This window comes from Lithobates pipiens, unplaced genomic scaffold (genome assembly GCF_037356315.1).
Source record: "Lithobates pipiens isolate NorthernLeopardFrog02 unplaced genomic scaffold, aLitPip1_a1.2 Scaffold_13, whole genome shotgun sequence".
Classification (NCBI taxonomy): Eukaryota; Metazoa; Chordata; class Amphibia; order Anura; family Ranidae; genus Lithobates; species Lithobates pipiens.
The window spans coordinates 534525485-534544030 of NW_027507718.1; the positions used below are offsets into that span (position 1 = coordinate 534525485).

The 18546-nt window shown below is 49.1% G+C and overlaps 1 protein-coding gene across 2 annotated transcripts in view; it reads left to right on the plus strand.

The window, feature by feature from the left end:
* Nucleotides 1-8924: 8924 nt before the first annotated feature.
* Nucleotides 8925-18546, plus strand: part of NPR2 (natriuretic peptide receptor 2) — a 160029-nt gene continuing 150407 nt past the window's right edge. The window contains exon 1 of one of the 2 annotated variants that reach the window (XR_013272410.1): nucleotides 8925-9875. Coding sequence is in view for 1 of the 2 variants with exons in the window: in XM_077478216.1 (XP_077334342.1) it covers nucleotides 9140-9875 (736 nt within the window). In the remaining variant the exon portion in view is untranslated. The remainder of the gene's footprint in view (nucleotides 9876-18546) is intronic. The other variant, XM_077478216.1, reaches the window with a different exon arrangement.

Below are 18546 nucleotides of genomic sequence, written 5' to 3' on the forward strand. Positions count from 1 at the left end.
ATAGGGATCTGGTACTCCCTGGCATTGAATAGGGATCTGGTACTGCCTGGCATAAAATAGGGATCTGGTACTGCCTGGCATAGAATAGGGATCTGGTACTTCCTGGCATACAATAGGGATCTGGTACTGCCTGGCATACAATAGGGATCTGGTACTGTCTGGCATACAATAGGGATCTGGTACTGCCTAGCATAGAATAGGGATCGGGTACTGCCTGCCATAGAATATGGCTCTGATACAGCCTGGCATAGAATAGGGCTCTGGTACTGCCTGATATAGAATAGTGTTCTGGTATTGCCTGGCATTGAATAGTTTTCTGGTACTGCCTGGCATTGAATAGGAATCTGGTACTGCCTGGCATAGAAAAGGGTTGTAGTACAGCCTGGCATAAAATAGGGATCTGGTTCTGCCTGGCATAGAATAGGGATCTGGTACTGCCCGGCATAGAAAAGGGTTCTGGTACTGGCTGGCATAGAATAGGGCTCTGGTACAGCCTGGCATAAAATAGGGATCTGGTGCTGCCTGGCATAGAATAGAGATCTGGTACTGCCTGGCATAGAATAAGGATCTGGTACTGCCCGGCATAGAATAGGGCTCTGGCGCTGCCTGGCATAGGAAAGGGCTCTGGTACAGCCTGGCATAAAATAGGGATCTGGTACAGCCTTTCATAGAATAGGGATCTGGTACTGCCTGGCATAGAATATATAGTTGGTTCGGCTTGGCATAGATTAAGCATCTGGTACTACCTGGTATAGAATAAGGATCTGGCACGGCCTGACAAAGAAAAGGGCTCTGGTACTGGCTGGCATAGAATAGATAATTGGTTATGCCTGGCATAGAATACTCAGGTAACGCCTGGCATTTAGGGAATAGGGATCTGGTACTGCCTCACATTTAAAATTACTCATGTACAGCTTGGCATAGTATAGGGATATCGAATATCCAATGGCATACAATAGATAACTGGTTCTGGCATAGAATAGAGATCAGGGCCGGTGCTACCATTAGGCAAACTAGGCAGCCGCCTAGGGCGCACAGCCACTGGTGTTCCTACGTTTTTCTCTCTGCAGTAAGCACCTAAGTCTCAGCATCAGGAGGCAGCCGCCGCTCCGTTCGCACATGGTGTCAGAGGCGCAGCAGCAGTGGAGGACTGTGTCTGTGTCCCGACTGCCGAATAAATAGAAGTAAGCAAACATTCATTGATGGGCACTTGTAGGCTGCATTAAAGGGGCGCTGGTGAGGCTACATTGTTGGGCACTGGTGAGGCTATATTTGATGGGTGCTGGTGAGGCTGCATTGTTTGGTGCTGGTGAGGCTGCATCTGATGGGTGCTGGTAGGCTGCATTTGATGGGCGGTGGTGATGCTGAATTAATTGGCGCTGGTAAGGTGGCATTGATGGGTGCTTCATTAAAAAGGTGAGGTTTGCTTAGGTAGGGAAAATGGGGTGGAGTTGTGGGTGGATTCATGGGGGTGGCAAAATTAGATTTTGCCTAGGGTGTCAAAAATCCTTGCACCAGCTCTGATAGAGATCTGCTACTGCCTGGCATAAAATAGAGATCTGCTACTGCCTGGCATAGAATAGGGATCTGGTACTGCCTAGCATAAAATAGGGATCTGGTACTGCCTGCCATAGAATAGGGATCTGGTACTGCCTTGCATAGAATAGGGATCTTCTACTGCCTGGCATAGAATAGGGATCTGCTACTGCCTGGCATAGAATAGGGATCTGGTACTGCCTGCCATAGAATAGGGATCTGCTACTGCCTGGCATAGAATAGGGATCTGGTACTGCCTGCCATAGAATAGGGATCTGCTACTGCCTGGCATAAAATAGGGATCTGGTACTGCCTGCCATAGAATAGGGATCTGGTACTGCCTTGCATAGAATTGGGATCTTCTACTGCCTGGCATAGATCAGGGATCTGCTACTGCCTGGCATAGAATGGGATCTTATACTGCCTGGCATAGAATAGGGATCTTCTACTGCCTGGCATAGAATAGCGATCTTGTACTGCCTGGCATAGATAAGGGATCTGGTACTGCCTGTTATAGAATAAAGTTTTCTGGTACTGCCTGGAATAGAATAGGGATCTGGTACTGCCTGCCATAGAATAGGGATCTGGTACTGCCTGGCATAGAATAGGGATCTGCTACTGCCTGGCATAGAATGGGATCTTGTACTGCCTGGCATAGAATAGGGATCTTGTACTGCCTGGAGTATGTAGCGACCATAACCCATTGCAGGGTGGCCTTGACTTATTGGGCTTACCAGTTACCTTCTCTTGGCCCGCTCCTCCTCTTCTAGGGGTTCCCAGGGCTGATACCGAACGACTTGACACAGCGCAGATGACACTTGACACTGACACAGATGAAGTCCTTTTGCAAAGGTTTTATTTTGCAGTAATAACATCCAATAACACCGTCTCTCTTTGGGAACAGAGGGCACGGGGTGAAGAACTCAGGCACCTTGAACTGCAGGTCTAGCAAAGTCTCTACTTCCACCCAGAGAGTAGCCACTCGCAGCTGGGCACTTCAAGGCTGAACAGATCTCTAGCCAGAGATCATGGCGGTCAGCACGTTGACTCAGATCTTGAACAATCAACTGAGGGTGAACAGGAACCTTTTTCCTCAGTACCCGGAACGTTCTCTGTCTCCTCAGTACCCGGAATGTTCTCTGTCTCCTCAGTACCCGGAACGTTCTCTATCTCCTCAGTACCTGGAACGTTCTCTGTCTCCTCAGTACCTGGAACATTCTCTGTCTCCTCAGTACCCGGAACGTTCTCTGTCTCCTCAGTACCCGGAATGTTCTCTGTCTCCTCAGTACCCGGAACGTTCTCTATCTCCTCAGTACCTGGAACGTTCTCTGTCTCCTCAGTACCCGGAATGTTCTCTGTCTCCTCAGTACCCGGAACGTTCTCTATCTCCTCAGTACCTGGAACGTTCTCTGTCTCCTCAGTACCTGGAACATTCTCTGTCTCCTCAGTACCTGGAACGTTCTCTGTCTCCTCAGTACCCGGAACGTTCTCTGTCTCCTCAGTACCCGGAACATTCTCTATCTCCTCAGTGGTACTGGAAAAGTGTGGACTCATCAATGTCCTTCCCAACTCAGTAACCAGGCACTTCTCAGGATGCCACTTGCCGGCCCTCCTCCGAAGAGTCCTCCCCCGGTCACTTCCACGAGCTGCGGTGCCCCTCCAAGCCGAGAGCACACCCGGACATCCGGACACCCCGAATCCTCCCTCAGTTACTGCACCTTGGACCAGCCGGGTCCAAGACTCGGGAACAGACGGATCCCTAACCCAGACCAGGCGGGTCTATTGGGGGCCTCTAACAGGAACATGTTGCAGGGTGTCAAACACCCCGTGACCGAGACCCCTCATGGGGCTACCCCGGTCCTGGAACCAAAACAGACGCCACGGGGCTCACGAACAACTCCGGAAACCTGAAAACGTGACCCACACCTGTTTAAGTACCCCCCTCCCAGACTCCTCAGGGGGCCCCGGCACTCCCACTGATTGGCTCAGAGAGGGCCGATACCCAAACATCCAACCAGACCTGGTTCTGACCCGTCTTGTGCTCCTCACCGCTCACCTCATCGCTCACATGACCAGGCAGAAATTTCAAACACAGCCCGGCCAGACTGGTGTTAGGCCCACCTATGTAATTACCCCTCAGAACCCCACTACTGTACCGAGGCCAAAAACGACATTTACAGGCGTGTGACATTTCATCCCAAATGTCTTCCGCTACACGTAGAATAGGGATCTGGTACTGCTTGATGTGTATATTTGGGCTCTGGTGTTGTATTTCAGAGAATAGTGTGGTTCTGCCTGGCACAGGACTGGTTCTGGACCCCCCTCAGTCCTGGGTCAGACAATTGTGAACATCCAGTGTGTGTTATATCAGAGGTGGACAGCAGGGGGCAGCATTGCACCTTCCTGGTGGTGGAGGCTCCAGAGGGGTCTATTATACTGTACAGTCAGGTTTAGTAAATATTATCTTTACTGACACCATTTACTGACAGGCAGAACCTTCTTCTGACTCAGTCCTCTACAACATTTTCCATAAATCAGAGTAAACAGATCCGGGAGAGCGGAGGTGTGGGGGAGGGGAGGGGGGCTTCCTACAATAATAATAATAATAATAATAATAATAATAATAATCTATAACGATCTCTGCAGATAGAGGGGTTTTTTTTTCTCTTACAGTCAGTAAATTTACTGACATGTTTGGACTCGCTGACAATGTACTCAGATTCCCCCCCCCCCGCCCCCCATTTGCTAACACCAATGTAAGATTGATGTCATCCATGGGAGTGGGGGAGGGGAGGGGGGCTGTTATCATTCTGCCCCAAATCACACCTCTGAGAAAGGGGAGGGGCATATAGCTGGACACACCCCCAGTCACACAGACATATGCTGAAGATTGATGTAGAAGTGCCCCTCCCCCTCATCCCCCAGTTATCTTTTCTGGTTCCCCCTCATTAAATGATAAAATACACCGTTCTGTTTTTTATACACTTTATTTTACACCCAGTGACATCATCACCGGGTCTCTGTGGTTCTCTATGACATGCTGGTGGGAGGGGCCAGCAGGGGGCGGTACAATGAGAACAGTCATCAGAGAGCACAGGAAGTTCTCGGCTCTCTGGCAGGATCAACAGGTATTATCCAATGAGATATTCTACAGCCTGGAGGGAGGAGATAACAGAAGATGATTGGTGGACCTTCTATTTTCTGTGTTTAGGATCCGGAAATGTTGGCGGATGACAAAGTATCCTTCTGTTCTCTTTGTAAAATCTTTATTTACAATCCGAGAGAAACAAAATCCCAATATTGTCCCCATTTATCTCTGTGTTATGATGACAAAGTGTCCTCCTTGTGATTATCAATACAGATTCTTCTGGATGAGATCCAATCCTGACCAAGAGATCCCCCACCCCCCAGATCCAATCCTGACTGACAGATCCCCCCCCACCCCGAGATCCAATCCTGACCGACATATCCCCCCCACCCCGAGATCCAATCCTGACCGACAGATCCCCCCCACCCCGAGATCCAATCCTGACTGACAGATCCCCCCCCACCCCGAGATCCAATCCTGACCAAGAGATCCCCCCACCCCCGAGATCCAATCCTGACCAAGAGATCCCCCCACCCCCCAGATCCAATCCTGACTGACAGATCCCCCCCACCCCGAGATCCAATCCTGACCGACAGATCCCCCCCACCCCGAGATCCAATCCTGACCGACAGATCCCCCCCACCCCGAGATCCAATCCTGACCGACAGATCCCCCCCCACCCCGAGATCCAATCCTGACCAAGAGATCCCCCACCCTGAGATCCAATCCTGACCGACAGATCCCCCCACCCCCGAGATCCAATCCTGACCGACAGATCCCCCCACCCCAAGATCCAATCCTGACCGACAGATCCCCCCACCCGAGATACAATTCTGACCGACAGATCCCCCCCCCACCCCAAGATCCAATCCTGACTGACAGATCCCCCCCCACCCCGAGATCCAATCCTGACCGACAGATCCCCCCACCCCGAGATCCAATCCTGACCGACAGATCCCCCCACCCCAAGATCCAATCCTGACCAAGAGATTCCTCCCACCCCCCAGATCCAATCCTGACTGACAGATCCCCCCCCACCCCGAGATCCAATCCTGACCGACAGATCCCCCCCCACCCCGAGATCCAATCCTGACCGACAGATCCCCCCCACCCCGAGATCCAATCCTGACTGACAGATCCCCCCCCACCCCGAGATCCAATCCTGACCGACAGATCCCCCCCACCCAGAGATCCAATCCTGACCGACAGATCCCCCCCCACCCCGAGATCCAATCCTGACCAAGAGATCCCCCCACCCCGAGATCCAATCCTGACCGACAGATCCCCCCACCCCGAGATCCAATCCTGACCGACAGATCCCCCCCCCACCCCGAGATACAATCCTGACTGACAGATCCCCCCCACCCCGAGATCCAATCCTGACCGACAGATCCCCCACCCCAAGATCCAATCCTGACCGACAGATCCCCCCCCACCCCGAGATACAATCCTGACTGACAGATCCCCCCCACCCCGAGATCCAATCCTGACCGACAGATCCCCCCACCCCGAGATCCAATCCTGACCGACAGATCCCCCCACCCCAAGATCCAATCCTGACCGACAGATCGCCCCACCCCCGAGATCCAATCCTGACCGACAGATCCTCCCCCCCACCCTGAGATCCAATCCTGACCGAGAGATTCCCCCCACCCCCGAGATCCAATCCTGACCAAGAGATTCCTCCCACCCCCCAGATCCAATCCTGACTGACAGATCCCCCCCCCCACCCCGAGATCCAATCCTGACCGACAGATCCCCCCCCCCACCCCGAGATCCAATCCTGACCGAGAGATTCCTCCCACCCCCGAGATACAATCCTGACCGACAGATCCCCCCACCCCGAGATACAATCCTGACCGACAGATCCCCCCACCCCGAGATACAATCCTGACAGATGGGTGAGAGATCCACCCTGAGTTTTAATATGTATGGGGACTGTGTGTGAATGATATATATATATATATACTTTATATACAGAAGTTATATGAATGTCTTATTTTCTAGAATGTTTTCCTCCAATGTTATCACATAATATTTATAGATGAATAATGAGATGTTTAGTAGAATGTTGTCTTCCCTGTGAGGTCACATTGTTGTCTATATTTCATATCGAGTACAACATTTTCATCTTTTGTTACATAGTTGTGGTTTATATCTTGTGTGTGAATTGTGTGTCTTTCCTGTGCTTTTCCCTCGTCACAGGTTATTTTTTATGTTTTTATTTAGCAGAACATTTTCATCCATTGTTACCGCGCAGAACGCGTCTATCTCGCCACGTGTTTTCAGTATATAGCTTATATACTCTCTCTCTCTATATATATATATGTGTGTGTGTGTTTAGTAGAATGTTGTTCTTCATATGTTGTCACTCTGTTACAGCTCATATATTATCTCTTTATTTAGTAGAATCTCTCTGTATGTTGTTACATAGTTGCAGCTTATATTTTATGTCTTTATTTATTATTTCTTTATTTCTGGTACTTGTACAGCGCCGTCCACTTCACATACACATTGTACACTCACATCATTTTACTACAACATTTCATCTGTTGCTGCATTGTGTTTATTTACTAGAACCTTCCTATGTGTTGTTATATAGTTGCAGTTTATATTTTACATATATGTGTCAATAATGTGTTTGTTTATTAGAATGTTGTTCTTTATAAGTTGTCACTTTGTTACAGCTCATATATTACGTCTTTATTTAGCAAAACCTCTCTGTATGTTACATAGTTGCAATTTATATCTTATATATTGTTGTGTGTGAAAAATGTGCCGTCTTTCCTTTGTTGTTACTCTGTGCAGTTTATAGTTGATGGTTTTTTTTTTGTATAAAATGTTCATATTTTACATAGTTGCAGTGTGTGTGTATGTATATATATATATATATATATATATAAAATGTGTCTTTAGTAGAAGCTCTGTGTATGTTACATAGTTGTAGTATGCAGTGTGTGTGTGTATATATATATATATATATATATATATATATATATATATATATATATATATATATATATATATATATATATATATATATATATATATATATATTAGAAGCGCTGTGTATGCTGTTACATAGTTGCAGTATGCGGTGTATATATATATATATATAGTAGAAGCTCTGTGTATGTTACATAGTTGCAGTATGCGGTGTATATATATATATATATATATATATATATATATATATATATATATATATATATTATATAGTAGAAGCTCTGTGTATGTTACATAGTTGCAGTATGCGGTGTATATATATATATATATATATATATATATATATATATATATATATATATATATATATATAGTAGAAGCTCTGTGCATGCTGTTACATAGCTGCAGTATGCGGTGTATATATATATATATATATATATATATATATATATATATATATATAGTAGAAGCTCTGTGTATGTTACATAGTTGCAGTATGCGGTATATATATATATATATATATATATATATATATATATATATATATATATATATATATATGTAGTAGAAGCTTACATATATATATATATATATATATATATATATATATATATATATATATATATATATATATAGAGTAGAAGCTCTGTGTATGTTACATAGTTGCAGTATGCGGTATATATATATATATATATATATATAGTAGAAGCTCTGTGTATGTTACATAGTTGCAGTATGCGGTATATATATATATATAGTAGAAGCTCTGTGCATGCTGTTACATAGCTGCAGTATGCGGTGTATATATATATATATATATATATATATATATATATAGTAGAAGCTCTGTGTATGTTACATAGTTGCAGTATGCGGTATATATATATATATATATATATATATATATATATGTAGTAGAAGCTTACATATATATATATATATATATATATATATATATATATATATAGAGTAGAAGCTCTGTGTATGTTACATAGTTGCAGTATGCGGTATATATATATATATATATAGTAGAAGCTCTGTGTATGTTACATAGTTGCAGTATGTGGTGTATATATATATATATAGTAGGAGCTCTGTGCATGCTGTTACATAGTTGCAGTCTATATCCCCCCACCCTCCTATAGGAGCTGTTTATGTTTGGTCTCCATGTTGGGACGGTGCAGGGATTGGAGCGGAGACCTATAGAGATTAGGAGTTCTGTTTTTAGCTGAGTATAAGATTACAGGACACAATGTATAGGACGTCAGTAGCGGTAGGTGGCCTGTAGGGGGAGTGGTGCCCCTTGGTCTCGGTGTTTGTGGTATGACATCTGGAGAGAGAGGTGAGGGGGGCTGTGAAGTAAGGAGGAGGAGGAGACGATCTCATAGCAGTCTTCTCTCAGCTCTGGGATATCTGTGTGTGTTTTTGCTCCTGTCCTGTGTGCCCAGGGGAGGCCCCCCCCCCCCCCGGTCTGACGCTGCCCTTTGGGTGTGGAGGGTATGGCCCGTCTACATACGTGACTGAGAGACGCGTGTTCCTGGACGCCGAAGCGCACCCCCCAACTCCTAGATGACGATGCCAATATTGGAGTGTCCTGTCCCGAGACTCAGCACTCTACCTACCTTCCTTCTCCTTCTTTTCCTGTCCTGCCTTCCGCTGCCTTCCCATCAGACTCCCACCGCTAACCGCACGTTGACATTGGCCGTGGTCCTGCCTGACAGCAACCTGCGCTATGCTTGGTCGTGGCCCCGCGTGTCCCCGGCATTGCATATGGCGGTGGAACGGGCACAGAACGAACTTCAGCTCCTGCCGGGATACCAGGTGAAAATAATCTTCCTGACCTCGGAGCTGGACGGGGCCTGCTCGGAATATGTGGCCCCGCTCAACGCCGTAGACTTGAAGCTCTACCACAACCCCGACGTACTTTTTGGTCCAGGATGCGTCTATCCTAGTGCCTCGGTTGCCCGCTTTGCCACCCATTGGCGCCTTCCGCTTGTTACAGCCGGGGCCCTGGCATTTGGCTTTAAACCTGATGATGATCAGTACAACACAACGGTGAGGACGGGCCCCACAGCCAACAAGCTCGGGGAGTTCGTCACTCACCTACATGACCACTTCAACTGGACCTCTCGGGCTGCTCTCGTCTACCACGATGTCAAGAAGGACGATCGGCCTCATTACTTCATCATTGAAGGGGTCTTCCTGGCCCTGGAGGAGTTCAACAATATGACTGTGCGCTACCAGACGTACCCCGAGGGTGACGATTTGGCCAGTGTCATCCAATTCATCCGGAACAATGGGCGAGGTAAGTGCCCCCCAATACTTTCTTCCTTCTCCATCAGGTTTGATGTTCAGGTTCCACCTTCAGGATTGTGCCATGTCTGTCCTGCTGGGGAGTTGTGGCCTCCATGTCATGTAGGTCTGGGACCCTGGAGCTCTGAGTGTTGGGGACTGTTTGATGGGGAGCTCACCCTCGGTGGTAGGCTGGCACCACCAATATCAGGATATATTGATTCATCCTGAACAATGGGCAAGGTAAGTGCTCCCTGATACGTTCTTCCTTCTCCATCAGGCTTGGTGTTCAGGTCCCACTTTTGGGATTGTGCAATGTCTGCCCCTCTCGGGGTATGTGGCCTCCATCATGCAGGTCCGGGCTGGTGGACTCTCCATGGTAGGGTGACACTATCAGTCTCAGGATCTATTGACTCATCCAGATGGAGGTGTTCTGTTGGCTCCAACAATCTGCCAGGAGATCCTGATGATGGGAGATTGGAATGTGATTGGGTCACCCCTATGATGAGGGACAGTTGTTGGGATGTAAATATCCAGGTTTCGGTGTCTTCCAATCACACGGGAGATATATCTTCTCTTTCGGGGAGGGGGTATCAGGATTTGCTGCCTGTACTGTGGTCGGAAGATGACCTTCATGACATCACTCTCACCAATACACGCCATCGTGCCAATCTCTCTAGAATATTTCATCCGAATGTGTGGGGGAGGAAGCTTCCCATGGGCCCCAAGCACAGGAGGGGCCCCCGAAGTATAGGTCTGGGGGGGGGTAGGAAGGTTCTAGGAGAAAATTAAGCCACTGGAAGTAATTCTGCACCAACAAGGTGGCCATTTTGTGTGATGACAACATCGGGTCTCTCCATCCTCTGGTGCCCAACTCCTTCCTGCCAAATATCCAGGTGAACAGAGGTGGATGGATGAAGGGAAGGGTGCCGGGCAGTGAATGGAGATGATTGGACAGAGGCATTGGACTCTGGTGTTGGATGGAGGTGAATGGTTGGAGGGAAGGGTGTCTAGTGATGAATGGATGGAGGGAAGGTTGTCAAATGGTGAATAGAGGTGGATGGAAGGATGGAATGTTGCCTGGCAGTGAATGGAGGAGATTGGATGGAGAAAAGGGTGCCTGGTGGTAAATGGAGGTTAAAATATGGAGAGAAGGGTGTCTGGTGATGAATGGTGGTAAATAGATGGAGAGAAGGGTGTCTGGTGGTGAACAGAGGTAGTTGGATGGAGGGAAAGGTGTCTAGTGGTATATGGAGGTGAATGGATGGAGGGAAGGGTGTTTGGTGGTCAATGGAAGTGAATGGATGAAGGGAAGGGTGGGTAAAGGTAATTGGTTGGAGGGAAGGGTGTCTGGTGGTAAGTTGAGGTGATTGGACAAAAGGAAGGGTGACTTGTGGTATATGGAGGTGATTGGAGGAATGGAAGGGTGTCTAGTAGTGAATGAATGTTTTTGGATGGAGAGAGTTGTGGTGAATGGAGGTGACTGGACAGAAGGAAGCATGGTAAATGATAGTAAATGGAGGGGGGTGGATGGAGGGAAGGGTGTCTGGTGGTGAATGGGTGGGGGGAAGGGTGTGTGGTGATAAGTGGAGGTGATTGGATGGAGGGAAGAATGTCTGGCGGTGAATGGATGGAGGGAAGGGTGCCTGGTGATAAGTGGAGGTGATTGGATGGAGGGAAGAATGGTGATAAATGAAGGTGATTGGATTGAGGAAACCATCTCTGGTGGTGAATGGAGGGGATTGGACAGAAAGAAGAGTGGCTTGTGGTATATGGAGGTGATTGGATGGGTGGAAGGGTGTCTGGTGGTGAAAGGAGATGATTGGATGGAGGGGAGAGTGTCTCTTGATGAATAGTGCTGATTAGATGGAGGGAATGGTGTCTGGTGGTGAATGGGGGTGAATAGATGGAGGGAAGGGGTATCTGGTGATGAAAGGAGATGATTGGATGGAGGGAAGAGTCCTTGTTGGTAAATGAAAGTGATTGGATTGAGGGAACCTTCTCTGGTGGTGAATGGAGGAGATCGGACAGAAGGACAGGTGACTTGTGGTATATGGAGGTGATTGGATGGGGGAAGGGTGGCTGGTGGTGTATGAAGGTGATTGAATGGACTAGGAAGGGTTTCTGCTTGTGAATGGAGGTGGTGAATGGATGGAGGTAAGGTTGTCTGGTGGTGAATGGAGGTGTTTGGACAGAGGGATGGGTGTCTTGTTCTGAATTGATGGAGGGAAGGGTGTGTGGTGGTTAAAGGAAGTGATTGGACGGAGGGGAGAGTGACTGTTGACAAGGGGAGGTAAATAGATGGAGGGAAGGGTATCTGGTAGTAGATGAAGGTGACTGGATGGAGGGAATTGTATCTGGTGGTGGACTGAGGTCAATGGTTGAAGGAAGGGGTGTCTGGCTTTGAATGGAGGTGTTGGATAGAGGATGGGGTGTCTGATGGTGGATAGATGTGAATGGATGGAGGGAAGGGTGTCTGGTGGTGGACGGAGGTGATTGGATGGAGGGAAAGGTGTCTGGTGGTGGACTGAGGTCAATGGTTGAAGGAAGGGGTGTCTGGTTTTAAATGGAGGTGGTTGGATGGAGGTGATTGGATGGATGAAGGGGGGTCTGGTGGTGGATACAAGTGAATGGATGAAGGGAAGGATGTCTGGTGGTGGATGAAGGTGACTGGATGGAGAAAAGGGTGCCTGGTGGTAGATGGATTTCATTGGATGGAAGGAAGGGTGTCTGGTAGTAGATGGAGGTGAATAGATGAAGGGAAGGGTGTCTGGTAGTGGATGAAGGTGACTGGATAGAGGGAATTGTATCTGGTGGTGAATGGAGATCAATGGTTACAGGAAGATGTGTCTGGTTTTAAATGGAGGTGATTGGATGGAGAGGGTGGAGTCTATGAATCGAGGTGATTGGATGGCGAAGGTGGAGTCTATGAATGGAGGTGATTGGATGGAGAGGGTGGAGTCTATGAATGGAGGTGATTGGATGGAGAGGGTGGAGTCTATGAATGAAGGTGATTGGATGGAGAGGATGGAGTCTATGAATGGAGGTGATTGGATGGAGAAGGTGGAGTCTATGAATGGAGGTGATTGGATGGGGAGGGTGGAGTCTATGAATCAAGGTGATTTGATGGAGAGGGTAGAGTCTATGAATGGAGGTGATTGGATGGAGAGGGTGGAGTCTATGAATGGAGGTGATTGGATGGAGAGGGTGAAATCTGTGAATGGAGGTGATTGGATGGAGAGGGTGGAGTCTATGAATGGAGGTGATTGGATGGAGAGGGTGAAATCTGTGAATGGAGGTGATTGGATGGAGAGGGTGAAGTCTATGAATGGAGGTGATTGGATGGAGAGGGTGGAGTCTATGAATGGAGGTGATTGGATGGAGAAGGTGGAGTCTATGAATGGAGGTGATTGGATGGAGAGGGTGGAGTCTATGAATGGAGGTGATTGGATGGAGAGGGTGGAGTCTATGAATGGAGGTGATTGGATGGAGAGGGTGGAGTCTATGAATGGAGGTGATTGGATGGAGAGGGTAGAGTCTATGAATCGAGGTGATTGGATGGAGAGGGTGAAATCTGTGAATGGAGGTGATTGGATGGAGAGGGTGAAGTCTATGAATAAAGGTGATTGGATGGAGAGGGTGAAGTCTATGAATGGAGGTGATTGGATGGAGAGGGTGGAGTCTATGAATGGAGGTGATTGGATAGAGAGGATGAAGTCTATGAATGGAGGTGATTGGATGGAGAGGGTGGAGTCTATGAATGGAGGTGATTGGATGGAGAGGGTGGAGTCTATGAATGGAGGTGATTGGATGGAGAGGGTGGAGTCTATGAATGGAGGTGATTGGATGGAGAGGGTGGAGTCTATGAATGGAGGTGATTGGATGGAGAGGGTGGAGTCTATGAATGGAGGTGATTGGATGGAGAGGGTGGAGTCTATGAATGGAGGTGATTGGATGGAGAGGGTGGAGTTTATGAATGGAGGTGATTGGATGGAGAGGGTGGAGTCTATGAATGGAGGTGAATGGATGGAGAAGGTGGAGTCTATGAATGGAGGTGATTGGATGGAGAGGGTGGAGTCTATGAATGGAGGTGATTGGATGGAGAGGGTGGAGTTTATGAATGGAGGTGATTGGATGGAGAGGGTGGAGTCTATGAATGGAGGTGAATGGATGGAGAGGGTGGAGTCTATGAATGGAGGTGATTGGATGGAGAGGGTGGAGTTTATGAATGGAGGTGATTGGATGGAGAGGGTGGAGTCTATGAATGGAGGTGAATGGATGGAGAGGGTGGAGTCTATGAATGGAGGTGATTGGTTGTGGTTGGTGGGGATTGGTTGAGGTTGGTGGTGATTGGTTCTGGTTGGTGGAGATTGGTTGTGGTTGGTGGTGATTGGTTGTGGTTGGTGGTGATTGGTTGTGGTTGGTGGTGATTGGTTGTGGTTGGTGGTGATTGGTTGAGGTTGGTGGTGATTGGTTGTGGTTGGTGGTGATTGGTTGAGGTTGGTGGTGATTGGTTGAGGTTGGTGGTGATTGGTTGAGGTTGGTGGTGGTTGGTTCTGGTTGGTGGAGATTGGTTGTGGTTGGTGGTGATTGGTTGTGGTTGGTGGTGATTGGTTGTGGTTGGTGGTGATTGGTTGAGGTTGGTGGTGATTGGTTGTGGTTGGTGGTGATTGGTTGTGGTTGGTGGTGATTGGTTGTGGTTGGTGGTGATTGGTTGTGGTTGGTGGAGATTGGTTGAGGTTGGTGGTGATTGGTTATGGTTGGTGGTGATTGGTTGTGGTTGGTGGTGATTGGTTGTGGTTGGTGGTGATTGGTTGTGGTTGGTGGTGATTGGTTGTGGTTGGTGGAGATTGGTTGTGGTTGGTGGTGATTGGTTGTGGTTGGTGGTGATTGGTTGAGGTTGGTGGTGATTGGTTGTGGTTGGTGGTGATTGGTTGTGGTTGGTGGTGATTGGTTGAGGTTGGTGGTGATTGGTTGAGGTTGGTGGTGGTTGGTTCTGGTTGGTGGAGATTGGTTGTGGTTGGTGGAGATTGGTTGTGGTTGGTGGTGATTGGTTGTGGTTGGTGGTGATTGGTTGTGGTTGGTGGTGATTGGTTGAGGTTGGTGGTGATTGGTTGTGGTTGGTGGTGATTGGTTGTGGTTGGTGGTGATTGGTTGTGGTTGGTGGTGATTGGTTGTGGTTGGTGGAGATTGGTTGAGGTTGGTGGTGATTGGTTATGGTTGGTGGTGATTGGTTGTGGTTGGTGGTGATTGGTTGTGGTTGGTGGTGATTGGTTGTGGTTGGTGGTGATTGGTTGTGGTTGGTGGAGATTGGTTGTGGTTGGTGGTGATTGGTTGTGGTTGGTGGTGATTGGTTGAGGTTGGTGGTGATTGGTTGTGGTTGGTGGTGATTGGTTGTGGTTGGTGGTGATTGGTTGAGGTTGGTGGTGATTGGTTGAGGTTGGTGGTGGTTGGTTCTGGTTGGTGGAGATTGGTTGTGGTTGGTGGTGATTGGTTGTGGTTGGTGGTGATTGGTTGTGGTTGGTGGTGATTGGTTGAGGTTGGTGGTGATTGGTTGTGGTTGGTGGTGATTGGTTGTGGTTGGTGGTGATTGGTTGTGGTTGGTGGTGATTGGTTGTGGTTGGTGGAGATTGGTTGAGGTTGGTGGTGATTGGTTGTGGTTGGTGGTGATTGGTTGTGGTTGGTGGTGATTGGTTGTGGTTGGTGGTGATTGGTTGTGGTTGGTGGAGATTGGTTGAGGTTGGTGGTGATTGGTTGAGGTTGGTGGTGATTGGTTGAGGTTGGTGGTGATTGGTTGTGGTTGGTGGAGATTGGTTGTGGTTGGTGGAGATTGGTTGTGGTTGGTGGTGATTGGTTGTGGTTGGTGGAGATTGGTTGTGGTTGGTGGAGATTGGTTGTGGTTGGTGGAGATTGGTTGTGGTTGGTGGTGATTGGTTGAGGTTGGTGGTGGGAACCTGATCACACTACAATCTGATTGTACAATCCATTATTATTAGATCCTTTTTTCCCGAGATCTGATGGAAGTTGGATGAGTCGGGATGGAATAAGTCGGGTTGTTACATTTGATCTCACCTGTTGTTAAACATTTGAATGTTCTCAGCTAATCTCGTAAGATTGTACAATCAGGTTGTAAAGTGTGTGGTCACATTTAAAGAACGATGAGAGATCTGTACAGATTATGTACATTGTGCCGATTATCGATCAGAAGAAGACCCACCTGGTCTCAGGTCACCAACCCCCATCCCACAGATCTCCCCATATGTGTGTGCGGCAGATGTAATCTCCCAACTGAGACCTCAGGCTGAGTGGGAATTGACCGTCAGATATCATATCTATGAGATTGGCCCCATACACAGGAAGACTCGGGGTGGACAATCTGGTTGTATGATGGTCGGCTCTGTGGAGAGACGATTATCTTTCAGGGTCTGATCCCATGTGTGGTGAGAGTTTCCAAAGATTGGAGTCTGTGTTCCCGATTGTGCTGTACCGATATGGAGGGCGATTGGTGGTCGGTGCTGATGAAAGGTTGTATACAATCGGTATTTCTGTACATTGTGATCCCGACTCATTCAGCTGATCCCTTCCCAACATCGATTGTATGGCAGACATCTCCATAACCTGTCCATAAAGCTGTCCTCACATCTTGATCTGCCTACATGTAGTAGCTATGTAGATGTAAAGCAGATTGTACAATCAGATTGTATGGTGTATGGGCCCTCGATTCTCTGCAAATCTCTTGGTGGAAAACCTTTGCAGATCGGTGAAATGTTGGGAAGAATGGGATGAGAACGGCTTTATGAATCAGCAGAACGTTCGGGGAGGAGAGGGGATGGTGGTGCGGGGACTGATCTGTCGTGTCAGGAAGTCCCCGGAGGACGGCCATCTGTCTATTGATCGTCTAATGGAAGATCTCATCTGCTGTGATCAGCTGAGTGCCGACTGCGCTGCCTCTGAGACCCGCCCCCTCTAAGTGATAACAAGCTATACAACTGTTTATCATAGTGACCCCGATCCTTCTGTCCTTCTCCCGGGACCCCAATCCGTCTGTCCTTCTCCCGGGACCCCGATCCTTCTGTCCTTCTCCCGGGACCCCGATCCGTCTGTCCTTCTCCCGGGACCCCGATCCTTCTGTCCTTCTCCCGGGACCCCGATCCTTCTGTGCTTCTTCTCCCGGGACCCCGATCCTTCTGTCCTTCTCCCGGGACCCCGATCCTTCTGTCCTTCTCCCGGGACCCCGATCCGTCTGTCCTTCTCCCGGGACCCCAATCCTTCTGTCCTTCTCCCGGGACCCCGATCCTTCTGTCCTTCTCCCGGGACCCCAATCCTTCTGTCCTTCTCCCGGGACCCCGATCCTTCTGTCCTTCTTCTCCCGGGACCCCAATCCTTCTGTCCTTCTCCCGGGACCCCGATCCTTCTGTCCTTCTCCCGGGACCCCGATCCTTCTGTCCTTCTCCCGGGACCCCAATCCTTCTGTCCTTCTCCCGGGACCCCGATCCTTCTGTCCTTCTCCCGGGACCCCGATCCTTCTGTCCTTCTTCTCCCGGGACCCCGATCCTTCTGTCCTTCTTCTCCCGGGACCCCGATCCTTCTGTCCTTCTTCTCCCGGGACCCCAATCCTTCTGTCCTTCTCCCGGGACCCCAATCCTTCTGTCCTTCTCCCGGGACCCCGATCCTTCTGTCCTTCTCCCGGGACCCCGATCCTTCTGTCCTTCTCCCGGGACCCCGATCCTTCTGTCCTTCTCCCGGGACCCCAATCCTTCTGTCCTTCTTCTCCCGGGACCCCGATCCTTCTGTCCTTCTCCCGGGACCCCAATCCTTCTGTCCTTCTCCCGGGACCCCGATCCTTCTGTCCTTCTCCCGGGACCCCAATCCTTCTGTCCTTCTTCTCCCGGGACCCCAATCCTTCTGTCCTTCTTCTCCCGGGACCCCAATCCTTCTGTCCTTCTCCCGGGACCCCAATCCTTCTGTCCTTCTTCTCCCGGGACCCCGATCCTTCTGTCCTTCTCCCGGGACTCCAATCCTTCTGTCCTTCTCCCGGGACCCCAATTCTTCTGTCCTTCTTCTCCCGGGACCCCAATCCTTCTGTCCTTCTCCCGGGACCCCAATCCTTCTGTCCTTCTTCTCCCGGGACCCCGATCCTTCTGTCCTTCTCCCGGGACTCCAATCCTTCTGTCCTTCTCCCGGGACCCCGATCCTTCTGTCCTTCTCCCGGGACCCCAATCCCTCTGTCCTTCTCCCGGGACCCCAATTCTTCTGTCCTTCTTCTCCCGGGACCCCAATCCTTCTGTCCTTCTTCTCCCGGGACCCCGATCCTTCTGTCCTTCTTCTCCCGGGACCCCGATCCTTCTGTCCTTCTCCCGGGACCCCAATCCTTCTGTCCTTCTTCTCCCGGGACCCCAATCCTTCTGTTCTTCTTCTCCCGGGACCCCGATCCTTCTGTCCTTCTCCCGGGACCCCAATCCTTCTGTCCTTCTTCTCCCGGGACCCCGATCCTTCTGTCCTTCTCCCAGGACCCCAATCCCTCTGTCCTTCTCCCGGGACCCCAATCCCTCTGTCCTTCTTCTCCCGGGACCCCGATCCTTCTGTCCTTCTCCCGGGACCCCAATCCCTCTGTCCTTCTCCCGGGACCCCAATTCTTCTGTCCTTCTTCTCCCGGGACCCCAATCCTTCTGTCCTTCTTCTCC